This window comes from Gambusia affinis, linkage group LG11 (assembly GCF_019740435.1).
Source record: "Gambusia affinis linkage group LG11, SWU_Gaff_1.0, whole genome shotgun sequence".
Taxonomy (NCBI): Eukaryota; Metazoa; Chordata; class Actinopteri; order Cyprinodontiformes; family Poeciliidae; genus Gambusia; species Gambusia affinis.
In genome coordinates, this window is record NC_057878.1 from 19,405,449 (window position 1) to 19,432,762 (window position 27,314).

Sequence of the window (27,314 nt, forward strand, 5' to 3'; positions counted from 1 at the left end):
TCTCTGAAGTACTCAGGTTTGTAATTGTTCAAGATTCATATTAAGACTCAAAATTATAACTTGCATAATAATTGTAACTAGAATAAATTAATTTAAATAAAATTAAAATCAGAGTTTGTTGTTTAATTAAACATAATACAAGTACAGTAGCTGCATCCGTTAAATTATTGCTCCCTTTAGAATTAACTACACATTTTGTTGCTGATTTCCTACTGTAAATATGAAAATGAGACAAATGAAAACAATAATTCACAGCTGGTCTTCAAACAATCTGTTTACGAATGAAGGTTTTGTGCCATGATGTTCTGATCAGTGAATCGATGAAGCTAACTTTCATCATCTGAATCAAAACCAAAGAGAGAGGAGCAGGTGTTGTGGCCTTCGTGCGTTTGTAATTCCTCCAATGTGCTGAAGGAGGACAGACATTTGCCGCAGCGATGTCGGACCTTCTGGTCTGGGACTACCACATTCTCCTTCGTCTTTTCTGCAGCCAGTTCTCTCATCTTCTTCTTGTTGACATATTTTTTTATAGACTGCTGATCAGCGGAACTCCTCTTCCGCATTGAAAGCACCGATTCGTCCAAGTAGGTGGAGGGTGGTGGTCGGACAAAGGGGGTTTTTACAAACTGGGCATAGGCGGGATCTTCAGGTTTAAATGTCTTGTGCTCCGTGATGTGCGGTTCTGCTATGTTCTTCTGGATTCCCTCAGCCAGAGTGGAAATATCTTGGTACTCTTTGATATTTATGACGTCCCAGTCGATCGGTTTTTTCTGAGGTTTCTTTTTAGGGGTTTTCGCAGCAGCAGAGGATTCCTGTGGGGTAAGTTTTGTTACTTCCTCAAATCCATTGATTGTGGGTCTGTCTTCCATGATTTCAGGGCTAAGTGCTGTTGTTGGAAAGTTATCACATGTAGCTAAATCCTGGCTGTTGTCTAAGCCAGTTGTTTCCCCATCTTCAGCTTTGATTTTATCAGGAGTAGGACTCATTTGGCTTTGGGGCTTTTTATTCTGAAGCCAAATTTCTTCAATTTTTACCCTTTGCTTCCAAGGAGCTTCTTTGCTCACCTTGTCTTTCAGGTTGGCTCCAAGGTCAAGCTCTTTCCTCTGTGGCACTGGGATGTAGTGTCTCCATTCGTGGTCAGAAAGTCCCTGAAAACATGAGAAGAGCTTCTCACAGTCTGGGTATGAACACTGAGGTCTGAAGGGCTGGTGGGTGTTGATGTGGTCCTTTAACTCTGGCTGTGTTGCAAAGCGCTGTTTACACTCTATGTGGTAGCAGAAGAACGGCAGAGGATCATTGTGGAGCTTCATGTGGTGCTTATACTGATCCAGGAACTGCATATGCCTGTCAGAGGAAACAGACGTTGACATTTTGAGTCCTTAAACATAACAGTGAGATCTGGAAGTATTTCATATTTGACGTCTAAAGACCTGAAAGTGAAGAATAAAGATTGTGCGCAATGGAGTTTACCTCAAAAAAATTACATTCTTTATAAACACAATACTGTGTAAAACAGCTTTTCGATTTCATATTTAGTCATCTTTGCATAATTTATTAATTGTTTCCACACAAATTTCAATGTGTTTCAATTTCATTGTTAGAGATAAAAATGCTTTACTTTACTAAGGGAAAAATACCTATCCAAATCAATTTGATCCTAGGTGATATGGCTGCATGACGTTTTCGTCCAAATGAAATGGAGTCATAGTTATTTATTTATTTTTTTAAGAAAACAAACTTTTAAGAAACCAACTTGTTAATTTGCATAACAAATTTAGATCTTTTGGTTCTTACCGGAGACAGAAACAGCACTTGTGTTTGGACCAAATGTAAGTCTTCTCCAGAACCTTCTCTTCACCAAGATGGCATTTAATGGCATGTCTCGTCAGTGAACTGTTCAGTTTCAGGAAAACTCGATCGCAGACGTCTGACGGGCACAAGGGATATGTGATATCCACATTGCACCCATTCTCCCCCACTGGGGTCTCCTTGCCCTCTTCCCCTACCTGCTCCTTTATCGAAGCCACATTCTTTATTATCACCAGACCATCTGTAATGACAACTTGCTCATCTGTGAATTCAATTGGGTTAATCTCTGTGTTTGGGTTTTTGTTTCTTTTATGAAACAAAGCCGTCTTTCTAAGCAGGACACGAATATTTCTGATGATCCGTTCTTCCCTGTTCAGGATCAACACCTGCTTTTTGGACTTGGATTTAGGTTTCTGTTCAGAAGTTTTGTTTTCAGCAACAGGCATCTCAATTTCTTTATCGGGCGGGTGGTCATTTTCCATGATTCCATTAGTAGGTTGATTTTCCAGCATTTGTTCAACATTTGGTTTATGATTTGACATTTCATTAATGTGTTCGAGAATATGCTTTTTGGCCAAAGGCAGAAGCTTGAAGCGTTTTCCACAGAGAATGCATTTTAGTTTCCTATTCTTTAAATGTGAGAATGCGTGCCTCATCACATTCAAACCCTTGAATGTTTTATGGCAGATCTTGCAGGTGTAACTTAAGTGACCATACTGTTGAGTCCGCAGCAATTTCTCCCTCCATGTTTTTATGGGTTTTATCTGGACAAAGACACAAAGAAGCAAAATGTAGAGGTCAATTATAATCTTATACAAAACAATATGAGAAGCTGCTGCATCATCAAAACATTTTTATCTGATTTTGCTCAATTTTCTCCCAACAGTACACAAAACATAACATATAATACAGTCCAATGGACAAATTGATGCAACTGCTGTATTCTATATCAGTCTGCTTCTTCACCAATGGATACCACTGGTTCATACTCATTCACTGAAATTTCATCCTTACATTTCAAACCTCAAAACAAGCCACTAAGATTCCATGTATTTAAACAATTGGATATCATATTTTCTATAAAGTCTTAGAAGTTATTAAAATTGTATTAATAAACTTAGTTTTATATTCATTTCTAAAAATTTTTCATTACACCTTACTTTCGCTGATACAATATGAGAAATTATGCCCTCTGACCAAATCTGAACAATTCAGAACAACCACCACATCTTAAAACAACATTACCTTATGGTAGACAATAAGTAGAACAAAAAACAAAAAAAAAAAAATACTTCATCAGCACTCAAAGTGGGTATCCAGACTTAACGTAGCAGATAGCTCGATTTTGCTCTTACGGGTGGTCGAGCACCTCATGCAGTAAACTCTTTCCAGCGGGAGTCAGACCTGATCCCTCCTCACTCAGATTGTAAATCAACCTCACAAGCAAAAATCTTGAATTGGCTACAGCCAGAGCAGAAAATAAAGAATCGTATTTTCAGAAAACAAACGACTGTTTCTGTTTCTCTGCACAATAAAAACAATGCTAATTGTTTCACTAAAACTTATATTAGAAATGTAGATTTCTAAGTTCCTAAGACTAAAGGCTTAAAAACTAAATTTTAATATTTATGAAAATAATGTGATTTCATAATCAATTGACTCTATGTCAAACCCCTGGGAAAAATATCAAATGAAAAAAGACAGATAAATAAAAATGATAAAAATCAACATATAAATGGTCAAATAGTCAAATCTAATTGCTGTTTGAACAAAAAGTAATCTTATCCTGCCCGATGTTGATTTCTGATTTTCTCATCTGACCTGTAGATTTCGACCGATTCAAAATAAAGAGGAAAATGGTTATTTGATAGAATAAATTGAAAAGCAAAAGTAGTACTAGATCATCCTGATGGACACAAAGCATCTGATGCCAACCATCAAATTTTTATTACATTCAAAGTGAAAGCTGTTAATAGATGAACTAAAATGAAACACTAGATCTCATCAGAATCTAGCCTTCCTGTCACCAATCAGAGCTGATGAAGGGCAAAACAGGGCCAAGTGACTTTTGAATCTCTATTACAAAGTTATTATTGTCAAAGTTATTGATTTCCAAAACTGGCAGCAATGTAAAGTGATGCAGTTACAATACCCTATTAGGATGAGTAAATAAAAAAAAAACTGACCTCAGTTTCTGGTTCTTCTATTTCCACATCTGACTCCTGCTTTATGTTACCATTAATCTCATCAGATGGCTTCAATTCTGGAGGTTTTGGTTCTTCATCTTCAGCATCTCTAGACAGGAGGGAGTAATTGTGTAGCAACTCAATTGGATTATCCAATAACTCAAAGACAGGACCATCGAGCTCGGGGTCAGCTTCGACAGCAACATCAACAGCAACAGCTTGGGGCTCACTCGGTAAATCTTCACAAAGTTTCGATTCCAAAGATGTTTGAGGTTGTTCACTGAGACTGGAACCAATAATCAGACTTGAGTCTTTGTTGTTTTTCTTGATAAGTTCGTTCAGATGCTGAACTACCTCATCTGTGTGTTTAGCAAAGCTTGAAGGGATATTATCCAAGTCAGGTATAACTTGCTGTTTGACTTCTGTTTCTGTTTCCACCTCAACTCCACATGATTCCTCTGTGAGATGAAGTTCATTATCAGGGAAAGATAACTCAAGCTTCGGTAAAGGCTTTCTTCCTCTCTTTTTGCCACCAACTCTGATAACCGTGAACGTCTGGACTTGCTCCGTCTTTGGAAGACCCTGCAACCATCTCTTCTTCCGACCCCTTCTTTTAAAAATCTGGTTCTTAACGCTTCGGGACAAATATTCTCTCTTGTGGTTTGAAGGGAGAATCAGAGGGGCAGAATTTCCCACTTTTATTTTGCTGCATCGCAGAGAGTACATGGGTTTACTACTCAAAGAAGTGGGTTTGAGATTGTATTTAAATTCCGGATCATCAACAAAGTCTAGCTCATCGTCTGACAAAGGTTGCTTCAATCTCTTCCATTTCCTCCTCCTTAGATGAATATGACCTCGTGGAACACACTTTGTTTTTGATTTAACCACAATAGGGATTTCAGGAAGGTCTTCACTCTCAGTTGGACCTGGAGTGCTGAGGCATGAATCAAGACATAGGGTGCACGACTCATTCACACAGTTATTCGGTAAGAGATATTCACTAGATTCCTTTTCCTCCTCTGCCTTCATCTCGTCGAGAACAGCGTCTTTCATGACCTTATCACTCATCAACTCTAAGCAGTGAGTCCTGAGAGTGAGCAGGTTCCAAAACTCAGGGTCAAAGCACAGGCGCTCTTTCAGCATCTGGAAAGGAAAAGATATTGTTAAAATGTCTTGATTAGAAATATTTTGTAATTTGTTCTTTTAATTATTTTGCTATAATTTAAAAAATATTACAGTTTTCCTCAGTTTTCAAATGATGAATTTATTTACTGAGGAGAAAAGAACTTGATGGAAGAAAGAGGGCAAATGGGTCAAACCATTTGTGGCACCTTGCAATAAGACTAACATCGATGCAGAGTGACTTTCACCAATTGTTCTGTGCAGAAATAATTTCAAATCAGTCACATTTCAAGGGTTTTAGAAAACAAACATGATGCTTCAAACTTTAAGAATATTTTTGAACCTTTGAGAGGTAGATGTGACGTCTAGCTTTGGATCACTGTCCTGCAGCGTAACTCAAGTGTCCTTGAGCTAACGCCGAGACTGACTTGATCACGCCTGAGTTGACATACTCACCTGTTATGGCCAGAAGTCAGAAAATAATAGTATTTTCCAATTGTTCTAGTGCAAACTATTGTAAGTAATACAATTTAGTAATATATTTCTCTCCATTTAATGTATTCAAAACACAAACATCAGCATCACAATAAAGCTTATAAAAAAAGGAAACATGAAGTGCGCTCAAATTTTCTACTGGCATTTGAGCGAGTAGCTGGACATGGTCAATGTAGTTGGACAGCTATATTGACCATAGATGCAGAAAACCCAGTGGACCAACACAACATGGCACCACAAACCATCACTGCCTGCAACGTGGATTATGTGCCTCTCCACTCTTTCTCTAAATAAAATGTAAACTAAATTTTAACCGAAAAGAATCACTATGCAAAAGCCCAGTTCTTTCTCTCCTTAACCCAGACAGGATGAGGAATGTGGCTCCTAACTCCAGCCTCTGTGAAGTGAGTTTGAAGCTCCCCAAAATTCTTAAAAAGAATTTTCTTTACATTCCTTTCAAGGCTGCGTCTACTGATGCACCTTTTCCGAACACATTTTTTGAGTTAATAAGCTGATTAGAGGGTGATTACGGTTTCACATTTAACTTTTTCACAACATTAAAAATGTTCTGAAACAAAATTTTGTTTTTATCATCTTTAAACCACACTTATCAAAATTACAAGAAACAAAGGCTTGATATATTTCAGTCTGTGTGTAATGAACTCATTTATGAAGTGAGTAAAAAAATACTGTACTTTCTGAAAATGTAATGCCTTTAGATGCATGTCTTGTCATTAATATTTTAGATACCAACCTGCAGAATATGGAAGCGAACATTGGTCCGGAGAGAGTTGTGAGGATGTTGCTCCTGATCTGGATGCCTGTAAAGAAGACACACCGTCCGGTACGCCTCCAGGCTTCGCTCCTGGCAAAAGACCAGCAGGGAACACGCGCGACAGATCTCCAGGTCATGAGGCAGCAGGAAGGCAATGGTCTTGCAGACAAGCGAGCGGGTTACACTGTCACTCTGCATATCACAGAGCTGCAACCCCCTGGCACAGAGCTCAACAGCAACCTCAACTCCCTCACCGCCGAGCTATACAAATGAGAAGAAACACCAGTATAAAAAAGATGGTGTTGAATAAGGAAATCAAAAGAGTCAAGACAAGATGGAAGAGTGTCAAAACTTTATGTGAAGTGTCATAAGAATTAAAAAGACATTTCATTTTTCAATGAAATGTTCCTTATGGATCTAAGCTGATGATGAGTTGACATTCTTACCTCAGTGAGCAGCTTGATGAAAGGGAAGATGGCTCTGATGTTGGTGGCAGATGAAGCAAGTTCTGAACACTCAGCCAGGAAACCTTGTCGGGAGGGATAGGCCCTCAGATGCAATCTACTCCAGATAAAGACGAGGTCCCTGCAGGAAAGTGAACATGGTCAACTACATCTACTTTCAAGTATGCAGCCATGGACACAAATGGCTACATATTTACAAATTAGCCTCATCGTACAGCTTATCGCAATTTGAGATTTTATACTCAAATCCTGGCAGTCAAAGAAGACATTCTAAAATTTGTAAGGCCAGATCCTACCAACAGACTAGAGCAAGTTCAACGACATACTGGCAGTAAATATTTTAGAAGGATCGTGGTTTGACTATTAATGTGTTACAAATAAACAACTACAGTGAAACCTCAAAGTTATATAACAAAAAGGATCTGCTAATTAAAACGTAATCCTACATGCAAGTATTAATAGTTCTTTCTGCTGCAGTCAGATTGACGAAAGAACACGTTAATTTGCCATAACAACAAAGTAGCAACAACTGTGGAAGATCAGATGCTCCTACAAATTCTGAAATCTGAAGAGGTGTGAATATTAAAAAGATTTTAAATAAATTTATAAACAGAGTTTATGGCTAATTTTCAAGGGACAAAATGTCTTATTGATACTCTACATTACATGTGTAAGAATGTCACACTTACCAGATGTAGTACATGTCCCCTTTGTGCAACTGCCGAGTGAGGAAAGCTTTACACAACGACAACAAAAGCTCATCTTTTTCCACGCTCTCTGTGTTGCAGATTATCTCGACTGCATCACGGCCATCTATTTCTGCCATCTGAGGAACAACAAAAACATTACATTCATAACTGTACAGTCATAACCGACAACACTAAAATGTGTCATTTGTATTGTAATGTGCAGAAACAAACTTCTCTGCTGAAGAAACTGCTTAAATATACTTAAAATATTTTGAGTAATAAATGCAACACCAAAGTTTGACATTTCAGGCAAATAAATAAAAAAAAAACACAAGAGCTTTTGCCATTTTTCAACTGCTTTTTCAACATTTTTTACCTCCTTCTGAAGGTTTTCATACAGAGAGGCCTTGTAGAGGCATGTCAGGTAGGCCTGATGGAAGTAAAGATGCTTTCCAATCTCCTGGTTTTCCAGACAGCTTTTAGAAAGAGCCATGGCCTCTTGCTTCCGTTCACAGGCCTGCAGATATCGAACGCGCAGCTCCAAAAAGATAGGCAATTCTGTACAGAAGTAGTCATCAACTGCACAGACGGAGAGCACATCAGTTAGATGGACTGTTTCTGTAACGCTCCAAGCCAATAAACTTTAACCAAAATGACACCTGATCCTGCTAAAATTTAACTAGAGGTCAATAATTTTACAGATCCAACTTTTTTAGTAAAATACAGTCCATTAGACAGCATTCAGGTCAACAGATGTCTTTAATATAGTCAAGTTTTTGCATACTTTGAATGGTACACAATATCTCTTGACATCAAAAGAAACTGCAGAATCATGATTGCTATTAATGAGTGAGTTGAGCAGGACATATCAATGCCAGTATAACAATAAAATATAGCATTTTATTATGCTGCACTTCAAAGCCAAATATGAAATTCATTGACTTTAATGTAGAACCAGGCTGGAGCAAATGCTTCATCTTGGACATAAAAGTTTTAGATGGGGATATCACTAACTAAAGCAGTATCTTTCCCCAGTAATGATCACCATTGCCCCAGTAATTTATGTTAACTGAGAAAATTTATCAAGGTAGGTCAGTTTTAACAACAGTTTAATTTGAGTCATTTTTAAAAAACATTATTTCACTTTCTAATGTGGTGTATGTCTACCTTCACTCTGTGGCACTTCTCCCTCTTTCAGAATTCTCTGCAACACTGAATTCTCCCATGGACCTCCACCTTTGATAACCTGCTTCACGTGATGAAGATAGATGTTCCTGTGCCTCAAAAGTTTCAAGTGGCATTCCTACAACAACAAAAAACACTACAAGTCAGAGCACTACTCAATTTCATTTAAAAAGCTAGATAAGCTTATTGGAAAGTTTCCATCTAATAACTTTTTCATTATGAAGTTGGTTGTATTGTTTTATGCTTGAAAAGAAGTGGCTGAAGCTGGATGCTCTGGCTATTTACAGTGTTCAACAGCCAGAGCAATTGAGCAAATAAAGTAATCAGACATTGTTTCGATACCTGAAAACAATCAAGGATGTTTTTCAAAGGCTTCTCCACAAATTCCTCCCTGCTAAAGAACAGCATCAGTTCAAAGAAGCTCCTGCAAGAGAAAAGGACTGACATAAGGCCAATAATACGAATAACAACCCACCTCAATTCAAATTCACATTCCTCTGAATTTGAGTATACCAATTTTAATAACTGCGGTGTGTTTCTTTCTTATGCAGTAAAATTGCCCTTACAGTACAGTCTCTTATCTAGCTTTTTATTGATATATTTTAACTTTGTGTGAATCTGCAGGCCTCAACTTGCCTGTCACTTAAACCTGAACCTTCTAGTAATGTCCATGGATTTCACATGGACATTAATTTCTTGTAGTGACAACATCTAAAACAGATTCCAACGGTACTCACAAGGCCAGACTGCTGAGGACATACTGGACATGTTGACAGTCATCGGGAAAGGCAGATGTGGCTTTGGTAAAATTGCAGAGAGCAGTCCGCAGCACCTTGAGTTGAGGCAGAGGAACATGCCACTGGGCTGTGTACTCCTCCACCAACTGTGCAGGAAAAACAAAGGTAATTAATCCACACCAAAAACACAGAAATGCCTGATAAGCTAACTTCAGCAACCATATCTTTGGTACCTTTTTTCCTAGGTCTAACATTTCTCCATGAATATCTTGTAAACATTGACATATAGTGCAGGCTTATGTTTGTGCATACGCATGCAAACACATAAGATTTACCATAGGCTCATGGTGTACCACTGATCAGAATATCATCTAATAAAATAAAAAGATATGAAGTACAGTTAAGTGTGTAACTTCAAAGTTGTTTCTTTTTTCCAAACATGAGGCGTGTCTCCATTGTAGCGCTGTAATAAATCACAAAGAACATCACATTTTTGTCGTTACTGACTGAAGGAAAACTGGTGCCTTCGGCTTGGGTAAAGATACTGAATATCTCGTACTCGATGATATTTGAAATATAAAGTTTTTAATTTGAATCTTCTTGTCTTTATTAATCATGACAGGTAACGTAAACTCATAATGTCCACCACGCTGTGTACACACAAACCTTGTTTCGCTTCTCACTCTCACTATCCTGTTAGCTTAGCTTAACTGAAAAGCTACACAGTTAAGCATTTTCAAATGTCAAATAACAAACACTGTTTTATACAGTTTCAAATGTACAGCTCTGTTTTTATCTTTAGAAACTGGCTATTCGTGTGAGTTCCTGGTTACCTATGGCGATACAACTACATAAATAGAGCTAGTCTGGAGGCTATCGGGAGCTATAAAAGCTAGGAGTGTTAGCACAAAACAAACTCTAATTTTGTCAAAACTGTTTTTTCCAACACACCTCACAAAACTCAGAGCAGTAGTCCTTGCTGTTTAGAGACGATTCGTCCCTGCAGTGTCTAAGATACAGTGAATCCAGAGCTAATTCAAGACCGTCAGTTTCCAAATCACTTTCGTTGTCCGCCATACTGTATGCTTTATCCAGCGCATAGACAAGGTTGCCAGGTTTGTCCCGCATTGTCCACCGCATGAGCTTTCCTTCTTACAGAGGCACCACGAATCTGGCAACCGACTTTATATTGTGAAAATGCTGATTAAATATTTTGAAGATCTGCGACAGACTGGCGACCTGTCCAGGGTGTACCCCGCCTCTCGCCCGGAAGGTAGCTGGAGATAGGCACCAGCAACCCTCCCGACCCCATTAGGGACAAGGGTGAACAGAAAATGGATGGATGGATGGACGAATATTTTGAAGATTTGTTAGAACTATTCATTATATCCTGAGAAACAGCATAAAGCCTCTATAAACGAATAAACTAAAATGTTGATAACACATGACCACTCACGCATACTACATTTTTCAAAACTGAAGTTTAACTGGTTTTGTGATCTACAGGTGAACATTCACTCCATTGTGTGCTTGAACGTTCCAACCCATCTTGTATAGCTACTTTCCTTATTTGTCAAACAGGAGTCGGGCCACTGTTAAAGGTAATTATGCGTTGAAATATGGGTTGCAGCAGTGGTTCTGAAGATGGCAGCACCCAAGTAGGACGCAGATATGAGGGCGGACAAAACAGTACCAAAAAAGAGAGAAATAAATTAAGTTGAGGAAATACCTTTCTTTTTCTTAGCAAAAAGATCCCCTGGGATGAGGTGTAAAACTTCTCTTAGGATGCAGATGTAAATTAAAGCAGAAAGAGGTAATTTGCAAGTTCTTTTTATATTGGGTTTTAAAATACAAATGTTTCTGGACCAATGAGACATGTTTTGTCCTTTAGTGTAACATTTTAACTATTCACTTTAATACGGGTTGCTGTATGTGAAGATCTGAAAAAAGGTCTTTATCACCACATTGTTATTTATGGCTACCAAAAATGTAAAAGATAAAATTCCAAAATAATAATAAAACCTTAAAAAATGTTTAAAATGTCCACAAAAAATAATAATAATAATAATAAAAAAATCTTGCATTTGAGCCTTTATTGATTTAATTACTGTGCTTGCAGGTTGGTTTATTGATCTTTTAAAAAACACACCTGAAAAAGTACAAGAAAACTGTATATATGTATAGGAATATATATAACGTCTATATATTATGGAACAGCTTGTAAAATTTTGATCCCTATGGAGACTCAGGTAAATTAAAGGAAGTACTTTGTTACTTTTACCTGGTTATTGATTTGAACTACACCAACTACAAATAGGCAAAAGAGGGTCAAATTGACAGTTTTTGTAGGTCAAAATTGCAGAATGGAATCAACAGGAAATCACTAAACGTGGATCTAATCTGGTCACTACGTAATGTGTAAGTGGAAGAAAAAAATAATCGACTTATTTCCCTTTAGGGAAATGTTCCTAAAGTTCAGGGGGAAAATATGACTATTCAAAAACAGAAAGGAAGCAAAATTTCAACTGCCTTTATTTATTTTGATGAAGGAAGATAAATGAACCATGTCACATAAATGTATTCATACATCTTTCTTTAGCAGCAAAGTTGCAGGTCATCACAACCAAGTGGGAAGTCTAAATTCTCTCTCTTAGCCACAAGAGGGCACCTTTGCACAATGATTTGAAACATTCTGTTAAGTCACAATCTGTCAGAAGAGTGAATACAGTTCACCGGTGAAAAATCATTATTATTCCTGTACATCTCTCTCCATACATAGAATGATACATTTATATTACCTCTTAACAACGTATTTCCTGTAGTGCAATCTAGGTTTTTATCTTCTTTTGTAATTCAGACATGGACACTGCAAAAGAAATGTATGGTCACACTGGAAAAGATGTAAGCAACCATATTCCACACCTATTCTTATCTTATTTCAGTGGCATACAGTACACCCTCACACTTGACTCATCCAAAATCATTCCTAACATATCACATACTGTCTTCAAGATGGTAAAAAATAGGAGTCCTATTCAAAGTATTTGAGTGGGAGTAATATAATGAGGAATTCTACGCCAGTAACTCTGAGGCTTGATTAACCCTGTACTGGCTACGGTGTGAAAGTTAACCAGGCTGGGTTGTTTACAGTTTGAGGAAAAAGAATTAAATAAATTAAATTAAAAATATCTTGGAAAATAGTATATGAAACATTGTTACAGTCTAAAAAAAGGCAGTTTCTTACATAAATGGCAAGGTTACATCATAAAGTTCAGAAACAATTATCTGATAATTACACACAGATTCCATATAACTGATGCTTGACTCAAAGGCTCCTTAAAAGAAAGGTATGGAAATCGGACTTATCCGGGGGAATGCTTTCTGTTTGATACCTCTAACAAGATGTTCTGTCAGTTTTCTAGTTTTCCTCACACTAACAGGCGAGGTTTATGGCAGTTTTAGCTGTTTGGGCAGAGCTCAGACAAACATTTACCTTAAATATTTATTTGAAAAATATTATAAAAGGAACAAATAAGTAGCATAGAAAATAATTTTGTAATGAGCAGATATTACCTTGAGCCAGGGCTGCCTGGTTAGCCCAGGGTTGCACCCTTGGGTTTCATTCATTCTCAACACGTTCACCTACCTTTTTTGTTCTGGTATTTTCCAGCAAGTAGCAATCCTCTATTACTGGTCCCTGTTAGACTTAGATTTTATCTAAGCACATTTTTTTTTATTACTTTGCATAAAGTCAACTTACAGCCAAAAGGTCTGCAAAGCTCATAGATCCATTTGTTTTTTTTTTTTTTTTTTTTTCTGCATTGTTCACCTTTTTCTTCCCTAAAATGGACATTGCATCATATGGAGTCTTGGTGAAAGCAGTTTTAAGTTGAGTTTAAGGACATAGTGATGATCTCATTCTCTTCTTTGTCTGGAGCCTAAAATCATTTCTTTTGGCACAGTGATATCATCTTCAGCCTTCATCCTTGCACTCAAAGATCAAGACTCTATATAAATAGCGTAACCTCACTATACTTTTATGCTTGAGTTTACAGCTCAGAGATGGTGTGATTTCAGATATAACACTGATGATATGAGGTACATGCATTAATAATTCTTTGAGTATGCTACCACACCTGCTGCACTGTGGTACAGTTGTGAGCATTGTTACCTTGCAGCAAGAGGGTTCTGGGATACAATCCCATGGTGGCGTTTTGGAATGGAGTTTGTGTGTTCTCCCTGTGTTTGCGTTCTTTCCTCCCACAGTCCGGACACTTGACTGTTGGGTTGATTTATCTCTTTACATTATCGTCAATCATGAAAGTGGGAATACAAGGTTTATTGTCCTTTTTTGTCTTTGTGCTGCCCTATGACGAATTTTCCACCAGTCCAGGCTATACACGGTTTCTTGCTCATTGACTGCAAGAGCTGGGTACCACACTTCCTTCACAACCTATTAAGCTGGTATTTAAAAACGTGAGATGGAACTAATGCTTCCATTTAAAAAAGTACCCTTTGTCATGTAAACAACTGACCAAGTCATAAAAACAACGAGTCATGGTTCTCTTTTGGAAACTAGTGCCGTGGATAAGGTGCATATCTTTAATTCCTGTCTTAACAATGGAAGTTTTGCTGGCATGACTCAAAGTATAAGATGGCCTAAATGAACAATGGTATCTATTGACTGTACTACATCTTGCATCAATCGTCTGCTCAATCTAAAACATGTGTCATCACATACCACTTTAATATGTAATCTTAGATGTGTCAATGCTAACAATAAAAAAAGAGAATACAATGTAAATATTGTCCATGTGTTTAGAATGGTTAATCGTAAATAGCTGCGTGAAAAAGTGTTTTGCTGTAAGCTTTCTTATTTTGAAAAAGAATTGTGTGGACAAAGTCTCAGAGGGACAGATACAAGGAAAACTAGTTCCATTTCAGATAAGTAAGATTTGGCAAACCTGATTTAAGTTGTGTGACTTAAGGATGATAATAATAGAAGTGGTATATTGCAATTTATCAGAAAAACATATAGGCTGAGTCTTCAACCACAATTCAAATTATTCAGCAAAATTACTTTTTCATACTTATTACAGCTGTGTTCATGATTTCAATAAATAAATAAATAAATAAATAACACAACAATTAAATGCATCTGTGTAATGAAAACAGCTGGTGCCCCCCCTGGATTGACAGTCTTGTAGCTGGATGGAGCAGATGTGCTGAAATCCACATTCGCCCTCCCTAATATGACTCAAAAATACAGTCTGACAGTTAGGTGTCTAATCAATTTATCTGATGCTGCTTTCAGGTGTTTGAAGATGCCAGACCTCAAAGGACATATTGCCTTAAATTCTTAGAGCACTCTTCTAAACTTTCTTCAACTTTAAATCACTAATTAGAAACTCCACATTTGTCCAGGAAACCTGAAATTTAGTTTTCAGAAAGAAAGAGAGAGAAAAAGAAAGAGATAGAGAGAGAGAGAGAGAGAGAGAGAGGGAGAGGGAGAGAGAGAGAGAGAGAGGGAGAGGGAGAGAGAGATTGAAGCAAAGATCTTTTAAGATACATTTTATCCATTTATTTATACATTAATGTGACAAGGGCCAATTTGGTAATGCATAAGGACAATATCTATAATAAATAGATGTTGTCTATTTATGGTAGCATCCATAGTTGGAGCATCCATAGTTCTGAAAGCAGAGAATTACCCTTCAAATACTTTATGAACATTTCTGAATGTTAACCTTTTCTGTTTGAAAACACAGGATGTTAAGATGCAGCATAGTGAAGTTTATAAAAGCCATAGAATATTTCCATAACTTTAAGACATTTTAAATGATTAAAGTCAGAACAACATGTTCAAATTTGTTCAAAGGTTTTGCGGAACATATATAACACAAAAAGATAATCCTGTTGATGATAAGAGTGAAAGTGAGAAAAAATGTTTTTTTTTAATACCATGACCATATAAAACAATGACTTAGTAGGTTGTGGTATTTTACACGACACATTTTAGCCAGCAGTGTCCAGATGACAAAAATGAATTTATTAGATGGATTGGACATGATGGTCAGCTATTTATATACCTTTAAATAGGGCTAATCTCTAATGCTCAGAACCCAGACCTCAGAAATGTCAGCAGTTGCCTTATATTTCAAAACCAACATGTCAGCATCCTTTCACACACACCAATTAACATTAGGGAGATATTGGGCTGCTCTATAAATAGCAGAGGCTGGACTTCAGTGTTGAACTTTAAACCAATACCCATCAGTGAAATGGGATGCCACTTCGGTTGTTGAAGTAGTTAATATTAATTCTGAAAATGGGAATCAGTCTTTTTTCTTGTTTATATCCTTTTTCCTGTGGTATATTGATTTAGTGTTCTGTTAGTATTCTCTGACTGAAGCCACTACTTTTGTTCTCTTTTTGTTACATATGTTTGTTAAATGGTGTGTGAGCTCTATCATGCATGACTAAGCATCAGAGGTAATGACTGCATCTAATAAGTTTTTGGAAAGCTTTTTTAAAGTCCTCATTAAAGATGGTGTAGATGAGGGGGTTGATCAGAGAGTTAAGGTAGCCCAACCACGTAAGAAAATCTGCCATTTCGATAGAAGTGTTGCAGGAACCACATGTATTGACGATCACCTCCTTGACAAAAAATGGCAGCCAACAGATAACAAAGGCCCCTATTATTAACCCCAGTGTGGATGCTGCCTTTCGTTCCCGTGAGCCTGAAATCCGGGGCGCTTGGTAAATTTGGCTTCGACGTGACTCGCTCCTCGAGTCATTCCTGCGTGACTTGCTTTGGAAAACCTTTTTGGAGGCTCGCACCCGTTCACGTGGCGTTTCCTCAGTAGAAGGCTCAGAGAAGGACTTTTCTGGTGGGCTTATGGGCTCTGGACTCTGAGGACCACCATCACCATCGCTGTCTCCAGCAGGATAGGATGAAGGAATCATGCTCCCATTGGTCATGCATGAGTGACGGCTAGCCCTGCTAGCCTCTCTGCGCATGTAAAGTGTCTGGGCAGCCTTGTAGATTTTGTAATAGAGGATTAGAATGAGCATCAGAGGAATATAAAATGCCCCAAGAGTGGAATAAAGAGTGAAAGCCATGTGGTGGTGGATGATGATGCATTGATCCTTATGCTCTTCGTCATCGCTGTAGTGTCGCCAGAGTAGCGGAGGAAGTGAAATGAGAATGGACAAGAGCCACACTACTGCCACCATGACACCAGCCCTGGCTCCTGTGCGCTTGCGAGAATACTCCACGGCATCTGTAATGGCCCTGTAGCGGTCAATGGCAATTGTAGCAAGATGAAGAATTGAGCAGGTACAACACGCAATGTCTATGCTCAACCAAATGGTGCACACCACCTCGCCCATGATCCATTTTTCATTTTGGATGTAGATTATGCTGAAGGGCATGACAAGCACAGCCACCAACAGGTCAGTCACCGCTAACGAGCAGATGAGGTAGTTGGCTGGGTGATGTAGCTTGCGGGTGACAGCAATAGCTGTGATCACCAGACAGTTAAAGAATGTAGTTAGTACGGCAACAATAGAAAGGGTTATTGTTAGTAGGATTTTACTGGGAGGGAGTGTTGCAGTCTCAAAGGAGTCATAACTGCTGCTGTTTGTAGCAAAGGCTCCTTCGGTCCAATTAAAGAAATCCATTCTGCAAAATTAAATGGAAAAAAGAGTCCGACATTAGGCATACAATGAAGAACGGTAAAAAACGCCAACGTACAACATTAAAAGTGTTTGTGACTTGTGTAATCTCACCACAATCTGGTAAGGAAATTTAAATCTACAAGGTAAAGTTATTCAAACTTCCCCTCTCTTTTTCAACATTCAAGGGTGGTTATTTGGGCTTTGACACTACATACAAAATAAATATCAAAATGTCTGAAAAGAATCCTTTCATTCAAGAACATGCCATTAAACTCAAAAGACTGATTCTGCCCAAGGCCATGAAGCAACTCAAGCTATGAAAGAACTTACAAAAGTTTGCCCTTGAAGCAATTGAAGTAATCCAGTCCTACCTGTCTATCCTTCGATGTTTTGCTGTTTTTGGTCGGTTCAGTGTGCAGCAGACCATCTGCTGAGATCTGTACTGCCTGCCAAATCTGCCATCACCTCACCACTATTGCTCAGTGCCTAGGAGAAAGTAAGAATGAGAGGAACAATGTGAGAAAATACCTTAAGGTCTGAATTATGCCAATTATAATTTACATTTGTTTTTTTGGTCACATACAGCTTTGGTATATACACACACAAAAAGCAAGTGGAGAGATAAATATTGAAGAGAAATTGATACACTTTACAATTTTTTTTTTACAAATATTTCCTTCTAATTGAATTCCCTGAAACAAAATCCAGTCCGACCAACTGCCTTCAGAAGTCACTTAATTTTCAAAGAGTGTGTAATATTGTGTAATTTATTCTCAGTATAAATATGGAAGCGCTGTCAAGGCCTCAGAGGTTTCATAGAGATTATTAGTCTATAAAACAACAGTTAACACACCAAACAGATCTGAGGAAGAGTTATGAAGAACTTGAAAGCATGGCTAAGATACAAAATAATAAATTCTTTTCACAGAACACTGTCTGATCCATCATCAAAATATGGAAATAGTATGACAACACTGCAAACCTATCAAAGGCATTGCATTCAACTAAACTGGCTTAGCAAGGAGAGTATTAATCAGACATGCAGTCAAGAGGTGCATGGCAATGATAATATCCTGATCATCTGGAAGAATCTGCTAACAAGACAATCTTTATTTATGTACTCCTCAAATCTAGATTTTATAAAAAATAAAAAATAAAAAGTGAAAAAAAAATATTTTTAAGAAAAACCAAGACATCTCTTTTGAAGTTTAACACAAGCCATTAAGGAAGAATAGGGTCTGGTACAATAAGAAAGTTGGTTGGTGAAACAGTGATATACCCCCAAAAATATGCAGCTGTAACAGTGGTGAAATGCGGTTATAAAGTATTGACTATGGCTCAAGGGCTAAGTACAAATACACTACATGTTATTTTTCTAGTTTCTTTTTCTTCAAATACAATCCCAGTAAAATATATTGAGATTTTCACCTGACTAATACAAATAATATTTTGCAATGTCACTAATGAACCTCTTCTGCTAGTTATTGTGGTAAAGTGGTTCGTTCTTCAAGCAGATGTTTTAGTATAATTCCCCAGATGGATAAATTTTGATGTTACACCTAATTTCTAATGAGTATCAGGAGACTAAGCCTAAAAATGTCACAATCTGCAGCTGCGTATGTCAAGTACAGCTAGTGATTGTACAATAATGAATTCAGTCACTATCATTTAATCAAAGTGCAAAGAAATAATTGTCATAGCAGCTTCTTCACATCTTCTTCACTGCATTGTTTAATATCCTGAAGACATGAGCGGAAACTGTTGCCATAGAAACCTAAGAAGTACAGTAATTTTAATAAATGTGATGATCTAGCAGAGGCAGCCAAAAGCCTGAGCCAAGGTCTCCAACAAGACTGTCCGATATCAAGGCAATGGGTTAAGATCTGGGTGGGTGGAGGAGAGGAAGAAGTTTGGATTTCATTTCAGTTAAGCCTAATATATGTCCTTTATATATTAGCTGCAAAAAGTTTATTACAGAGAGGAGACAGTAAAGTAGTTTTTGGACAAGCCAAATTCTTAACAAATAGCCACCATGAAGTGAGCTGGTTGTTCTTTCCCCAACCCAATGATTATAGTCTTTAAAGACAATAAATTGTCTTACTCTGCATTACAATGCAATTCAACATTCTCTGCTCTGGAAACAGCCCGACAGAAAACCCAACAGTATGCAGATTACTTTGTGCAGAAAGATAAATGATAATTACTGCTGCACTGATGCACTGTCAGCTGTGCAAAAATGTGTTTCCGACTAAAATAAAGGGAAGAGCTGAAAGTGTTTTTAAGGAAGTTATATGGTGTGTGCATGTATATAACTGCACTGACTGATGTATGCAGTTCTGTCAAACATTGTACACAATGTAAAAACATTCTTTCTGAAATGTTCTAAAGTGCAGCTTTTCTCCTCAAAGCCGTCTGAAGATAAGCTCTACTGAACCAGCATAAATCCAGTCAGTTCTGCTTTATTCCCTCCAAAAAGTGCCTGAACATGGATTCAGCAAATTTGAAAAGGGGAATTATGGTCATATTGTTTTAAGAATTATCCAGTGAGTTATTTGTGTGAATGTGTGTGTGTTGCTACATTTTCCACAGCCCATTCTTTACAACATCTGCCCGTTGTGAATGAGTAGATAAGATAAGGGAGTAACCAGATTTTCCAAATCATTTCTAATTGTCTACATTCTCTAATAATAGCAGACATGCTCAAAAACAACACTACTGTACAAAAATTACTCAGCATTCTAGAACAAGACTCATCCAGCATTTAATAAAAGCAGAAACATTTTAAAATGCATCCTTTATTTATTTTTCTTAAATCTACTCTCAGTTGATGATCCTCTGTCACACATCAGTGTGAAGTCGCAAACCAAAGGCAGTATAGTCTAAACAGTTGCAACAATATTACAACTAACATCTCTAATTAATTCAGCATATGTCAAACTGATTCACCTAATACTCAATATTTAAGGTAAAGCTCAAAATTTAACCTTAATTTGTGAAGGTTTCAAAAATTAGCTTTAATGCAACTATAATTACAGCTGAATTTAATATTTTAGTTTAGCTCTAAACTAGTTCTTGGGGAAAGATTTTTTCAAATAGAATGAAATGTTTCATGAATCTCAAACTGCACTTTAAAGAATCTGTTTTCTAGAATAATTGAGTTCAGGTGTAAATAATCTGAATATAATTTGAGCAAAAAGTGGTCAAACATCTGGGCAGAAAGCGATAGCAGCTGAATGATTTTAACCATACAGCACAGTGCTACTAGGAGTTGGGGTTTCTGAGTGGGCTGCAAGCATCTGGCTACCAGAACATAACATTTTCCTGAAGAATTTGGCATTGTAAGATGAAAAGTGTCGCTGCCTTTTTTCTGTCTAAGCAGGGTATACATGTGTTTACACATACGAACTACAGTCTACACACAAATACAAGCCATCAGAGAAATAACTGGGATTATTGTCAAACGAAATACCCAGCTTCTGACACTTTGCTACTTTGCCCCATCTATCCATTTTTGCTCTTACAAGAACAGGGATGTTGCATCTGTCATGTTGAATAGAAGCTTTGAAACACAGGTTGGCCCAGGCAAGCTGTTGAACTGCCAAATGCTGTTGTGAAAGAGGGAAGCTGTGAAATAGCTGATGACTGTGACTGACAGGAGTTTTGCAAAGAAAATGATATGAGACAACAGCCAATCTCATTTATTTACTAGTCTGTGTTTTTGTTTGTATTTTTCATCCACTGTCATATTTAGTTTTATTTATGTCTATGACAAAGTCCGCTAACAAGAAAATGAGCTGCACAGAGTATTTTCTAAGATGCTATAATGCCGCTTCATCTTCTGTAATGAGTAGAACTAAATGTCATACTTTCTGGGTAATGTACACATATTCTTCACACATTTCAGTTTCTTTTGTTTTTTTATTTAGTGGCTGTGATTGTTGTTTTATTTGATTAGAAGTAAATAATTCTGTACACATATTCAGTTTGAAAAGCTACTATCAGAAAGCTACTATCGTTTTCTGTCCAGAGTTGTATATAGACAACCAGACATCCAAATGCTGTGTGCTAATGGTCTAGCAATGTTTTTATTACAGTGTTATTTAGTCTTATATTATTTTATGTAGCGGTACTGTACAAATAAAGATTGACCCACCCACAATATTGGAAAACTGGGAAAACTGAAACAACAGATTATTCAACTATTAAATATCTGACAAGTTGTGTGTAAACCACTGAAGGTGTTAGATGAATATATTGAAGTGGTCATTAAACACAAAAGTAATAATACAGTGACACCATGCATAAGTAACCGACTCTATTCTTGTGCAATAGAACACTGTACATTTTATACAGTTCATAAATGTTGATGGGTGGTACATCATACACAGACATATTTAATATACATTAAAGGACTTGGTGTTTTTGATGTACTTATGTCACAAAAGGTTTCTAGATACAACTCCAGAAGTGAAGTCTGTAAAAATTTTATTTTCTAAAATGCTTGTTCAGCTCTATCCTTCTCAATTTCACAATATTTATTATGGTCATAAAACGGTCTGTGCTGCTTAATCTTTTATAATATATAAACATTTATATTTGTACATTTTCAAAAAAATATTTTGTTAAAAAATGTAGTATATAAATCAATATGTCTTTACGTAAACCACTTTTATCTCTATTTTCACTCACTAATAAAGTGATTATTTGCTTAAAGCAACAAAGTATTAAAATCAAAAGTTGCCTGAGATTAGAAAGCTAAAGCTAGATAGCCTTGCACGCTACCCATTTTGGGGAAATTCATCACAGCTGTATATTTGGTAACTGTTGGCCTGCCTGTTTTATTAACCAAAAAGTCAAACTGAGTGACCCCTGCAGCCAACAGCAGCAGGCGGCACTAATAAAATAACTTGTCTGGCATATAAACCGAACACTAAGGTTCCTTCATTCACACGTCTCAAAAAAGTTTAACTTGAGTTATCTCTTTCTCATAGATCAGACATAAAATTTCCTGTCAGAACGTCTCTTAGCATCTTGCCGTCTTCCTTTATGGTTCACATTCTTGGACAGCCAGGCCTTGACATATTAAAAAATAAGATGAGGACTTATCTCCTCATCTTACAAACTATTTTCTGTACAGTAGAGTGACTGATTTCAAATTCTTTTGAGACTTCCCAAACCCATGCCAGACTAATAAGCTTCTACACCTTCTGTCTCAAAGGCCTCAGGCAGCTCTTTCAATCTTGTCATGGTTTCAATTCTTTCTTCAGCTGGACAAGCTGCCTTCAAAATGTAGTCTAGATGTTTTAATTACCCAAATCCAATCACCTGATGTGATGTCTTTTTCTATTTGTACTGAACGCAGATAATGAATGCGACATTCATTTTTTCTCACCACCAAAACATTTTTAAAATGTTATTTTACAGAATAGCTCAGGGATGTATTTTTTTTTGTCAGTTTTCATTGTTTTTAATATTTGAATTTCTCAGCATAGTTACATTTCATATTAAATATCTGTGTTCAAATATATTGGAAAAGCCTATAGCCACCAAATGTAGGGTGTCCAATTTGTTTCCATGTATCTGCAAGATACTAGATGATAAGTTTATGTGTAATAATCTTAGGCGTGATTGACGGGGTGAAGTCATTTGTATTTTGCTGAGAGAGGCAAATGAAATGTCAACTTAACAGAAGTCTCTGTTCTCACTTACTGACCTGTGTCATTCTTTTAAGCTCTATTGTTTCACTTCATAAATCTACATTGTATTTGTGACTGCCCGCACTCTGTACCTGCTTCATGCTGAAAGAAACACTAGCTGAAAAAAAATATTTTAAGGAACTGGTTGAAGTATATTTTGTTTGGGTTGATGGTTGTTACACTGATTACATCAAACAGGTCCTCTACAGAGTGACTGCTTTTATTAAAAGAAAGCAATGAAATAATTACTTGTTTAAATGTTTGTCTTTGCACAACCCTCCCCTCATCCTTGTCAAGACCAAATGTACGTGGGAGTTAGTGAATCAGATTTATATTGCTAGATCTATTAATGTGTGGGGCTTAGAGGCTTAAATGCTTGAAAAGTGTTTCACTGGACAATGAACCCAATAACATGTAAAACATATATTTCTTCTTATTGCATTTATTAGTATGCAGCCACCGTACAGCTGATTTATTCAAGTATCCACACACAATGCCTCAGACATGAAAGATTTTTTATAGTCAAAGCTCCCTGGAACTTAAGACCATTTCTTGTCTTCATTAGTGAGCACTCCCCCCCCCAAGAGTGATTTTATGCAGGGCTGAAAAAAGTGCATCTGACTCATCTTTTTTATCTGTTTATGTATCTAATTTTCCCAGAATGTCTCATCTGCTAAAGAAAATTGGAGTAAACTCAAAATAAATCACTACATAAAGTAAAGAAGGGAAAAATAACCCTGCAAAATGGCCTTAGGTGAAGAAATATTTACTACCTGTAATGTTACCTTAGGATGTGGAAGTGGATCTGCTATGTGACGTGCCATCATTAAATTAGGAACAATTCGTCAAGAGGAGAAACAGAGAAAAACAAAAGATAAAACCCACAAATTTCTGAGAAAGTAGTGATTTACATTGTTAGCTTTTTTTTACACAATATACTAGTTGAAGTCATGAAGAATCCACCTGACTCTTTAAAAAGCAGTTTCAGAAGTTTTAAAACAGTAAACTTTGTGTTTGAATTCAGCCTGTTTACAGAGTAACCTATATGGCAGCACAGATAACTTTTGCTGTGTTGGTAAATGCTACAAGAGAGGAAAAGAGAATTCTTCTTGTGTTGCTGCAAAACACATGGCTGGATTCTTAAGTAGCAGAAAGAGAGCAACAGAACTTACACATCTTGAAGCAAACAGGTGTACAACCTTACTTCGGTGAGAACATCCACAAGAAAGATAACGGTAAAACGAAAACCATCTCAGAACTACATACATACTACAAACATAGAAACGTTTTATGTCCACAGAAATACTTTCCAGTTTGTAGTGGAGTGAGTTTCAGAAATATTTTTTTGTTTTCAGAACGCTAATTCAATAAATAGCATGGAGACCTGTCACATATGCACAACTCTTCAACATTCATATCTACAAGATAGAAAATTTACCAGATGACCAGACATAATATTTGCATTTTTACAGACAACAGAGCCTTTTACTGAACCTCATGTTGAATCTATGGTCAGATCTTAGGGACTTAAGGTCATTTAGCAAAAAATGTTTCCTCAGTAGCACATTCGGCTAAAACAAGAGAAAAAAATAGAAGGTGAGAAGATAAGAAATTAGATCACTGAAATATTTTCTTTTTTCCAGCAACAAAGCTATGATAAATATAGCTTGAAAGTTGGGTTCAGATCAAACACACCTAGTGTTTTGAGTGTCAGGGACATTTTTGGTGGAACTGATGATTCTCCAGAGCAGTTTTTTAAATTTTCATCAGAGATCCAACTACTGGCAAAGATTAGGTCTCCAGTGAACAGTATTAAAAATGACCGATCACTAAGCAATGCTTAGGCTGGAAGGCGGACTAAACACGAGGCACAGTGATGCAGAGGAGGATGTCCTTAAGCAGTATTTAGTGAAGATCTGACAATGTGGCTCTTTTCTATAAACTTGCACTACAACCACTAATTGGAAATATTGACTTATTTTTCTTATTTAAATTAATTTTTTTTTATTGATGAGTAATGTGTAATAGTTTTCATTAAAAACTTAATAAATTTTTTATTTTATTTTTGTACTTTTTCTAGAACTTGCTACCACTTATGGCTTTCTTTACCTTTTATATGATAAAGCTTACCTTAATCCGCTTTCACAAGTTATTGTGAAGATTCGTGAGTGACAAGAAAAACTGAATCAAAAATTCTGGGAGCTCTCAAAGTGAGGAATGTGAAGCAGTGAAGCCTATATTTAGAAATAAGGAAATTATCTGCAGCCAAGTAAGAATATGAGTGAATATATATGCGACTGCAGAGTCAAGACTGTCATACTGTATGAGTTTGGCAACAAGAACAGGTTACCCAGAGAGAGATATTGCTCTAAAACGTGGAGGGTGGCAAGTATTTAGATGTTTGCAAGATGCAAACATGAGCAACTCTGACTTTACAATGCTGGATAAGTCTGTGCTGCTAAATTAAAAGCAATTACTGGCATGTTCTTCTGATTCACTGCTGACATCTATCTCAAAAAACGGTGAGAAATTAAGAAATAATGCTCTCTCTCTCTCTCTCTCTCTCTCTCTTTCTCTCTCTCTATGTATTCACTTCATCCGAGTTTTGTGTAAAACAAGTTTTGTTGCATATTGTGATTTTGTGTCTGCTGAACCTGATTTACCATTTGGAGGTTGTGTGAGCTTATAGTAAAAATTCGACATTGGCACCAAAGCACTTTGGCTAATATGCCCATTTTTGGTCTCCAGTCTTCACATTATGTAGAGTGGAATTCTGGTCCTTAACCTAGATTGCATAAAGTAGTGCTGATCACTCAAACACACGCAGCAAGCTCAAACTGTTTTCACAAATGTTGAGTGGGCTGGAGGTCTGTACTCAAAACAAGACATTACGCATTTGTTGTCTTGAACTTTCAACTTGTGTGTTCTGCACAGTGATATTGTCCTGAGATGTTAGCAGTTTCAAGAGTGCTGGAGTTGAAGACCCACGTAGAGAGTGCTGAATAGACTGTGGATCTCATAAGGCCCCACTCCTGTCCATTATATAAACTAACATCAACTGATGTGTTTTCATGTAGTACGTAGTTAACCAAGAATGTCCTCTGTTCTGTTTTTTTTGTTATTGTATAACACATATTGAAGTCTAGAAGTGAATAATTGCAGTAAGTCCCTAAAACGAGAGCTGAGACGTTTAACTTTTAAATGTATAAATAGTTAAATTCACTTTTATATGAGAAAAAAATAAATAAGCCAATCTCTTGAGTGTTGTTTCTCAAAGTTAACCCTTGCAAAACTTCCCTTTACAAAGTAATAGAAAGAGCAGTAATAGTGGCTGGGGATAATACATGTTCTTAGTGCCAGAGCTACAAATCATTAGGGCCCAATCAGCCATGAAATAGTGGGTGGTGAAAAGTTTTGTCACATAAGCTGCCATTTACTTTAAAGCTGTCTGTTTTCTCATGACAACTTCCAAAAATGAGCAAAATGTGTTATCTAAAGAGAAATTAATATTTAAAAGTCATATGGTACCACAACTTAACAAAGCCATTGATTTTAAATATCTTTATAGGTAACCATTGGGGTGATAGCGTAGGTTAGTCTTAAAGTCTTTCAAATCAAAAATACTAATTTTGAATATGCATCACCTTGGCCCCATTTTAGATTTCTTCTGTTTGAATGATCCATTCATCCATCCATCCATCCATCTATCTATTTATCCATCTATCCATCCATCCAGCTGGATGGATGGATGGATGAATGGATCATTCGAACAGAAGAAATCTAAAATAGAGAGGCTGGTAACATACCGCTGTCAAAGTCTAAGTGTGTTGTAATGACCTCTTTGGTAGGCTTAACATTTGCTAAATAAATAAATAAATAAATAAATAAATAAATAAATAAATAAAGCTGCATTTTAGATAAACATCAAATATTTAAGACAAGCAAGGTTTGACACTTGACAGCCTTCAGAAATGTACTTTCTTTACAAGTCTTGCGTTCTTCAGAAGAAATGACAAGATGAAAGGTCTGATCTTTATCAAAATTTAACTAGTGTATTAATACAACATCAAGCAAAACAAACAGAACTGTGGAAATACAAAGACAAATTAAACATACAAACAAATAAGCTTTTAAAATTGATTCTATTTAAACCTGAGGGTATTTAGGTTATTTGGTATTTCAGATTACATTTAAATCAAAAGATGAAATTAGTAAAGGAGAACATAATGTGTTAGGATTTTGTTACTATTACTGCACAAAAGAAATGGAGGAACACTGAATATGTAAAAGCTTGCGAGCTTTCACAACTCACACTGAGCTGTGACAATACCATTGTCAATATTTTATAAACTGTTTGCAAAGAATCAATAAAAAAGAAAATACAAAATAACAGAAATATGCACAAAGACAGACAAAATAATCCAAAAATTCAGGACTTTACATGTATTGTTGGAAATACCTCTTTTAGTCTACATA

General features: G+C 36.7%; 2 protein-coding genes across 3 annotated transcripts in view; both read right to left on the bottom strand.

Annotated features, from left to right (window-relative positions):
* Nucleotides 1-256: 256 nt before the first annotated feature.
* Nucleotides 257-10,653, bottom strand: LOC122839337. The gene is made up of 11 exons (XM_044130813.1): nt 10,414-10,653; nt 9,463-9,608; nt 9,068-9,149; nt 8,708-8,843; nt 7,917-8,119; nt 7,541-7,677; nt 6,834-6,972; nt 6,367-6,648; nt 3,996-5,138; nt 1,795-2,573; nt 257-1,344 (listed from the first exon to the last, which is right to left on the bottom strand). Exons 1-11 carry the CDS (start codon nt 10,600-10,602, stop codon nt 327-329), a joined length of 4,254 nt encoding a protein of 1,417 aa, XP_043986748.1. The 5' UTR covers nt 10,603-10,653; the 3' UTR covers nt 257-326.
* A 1,166-nt stretch (nt 10,654-11,819) lies between these two features.
* Nucleotides 11,820-27,314, bottom strand: part of htr1fa (5-hydroxytryptamine (serotonin) receptor 1Fa) — a 28,734-nt gene continuing 13,239 nt past the window's right edge. For both annotated transcript variants that reach the window (XM_044130814.1, XM_044130816.1), the window contains 2 exons: nt 17,514-17,628; nt 11,820-17,146 (listed from right to left, as the gene is read on the bottom strand). In XM_044130814.1, coding sequence (XP_043986749.1) covers nt 15,949-17,146; nt 17,514-17,569 — 1,254 coding nt within the window. In that variant the 5' untranslated portion in view covers nt 17,570-17,628 and the 3' untranslated portion in view covers nt 11,820-15,948. The remainder of the gene's footprint in view (nt 17,147-17,513; nt 17,629-27,314) is intronic.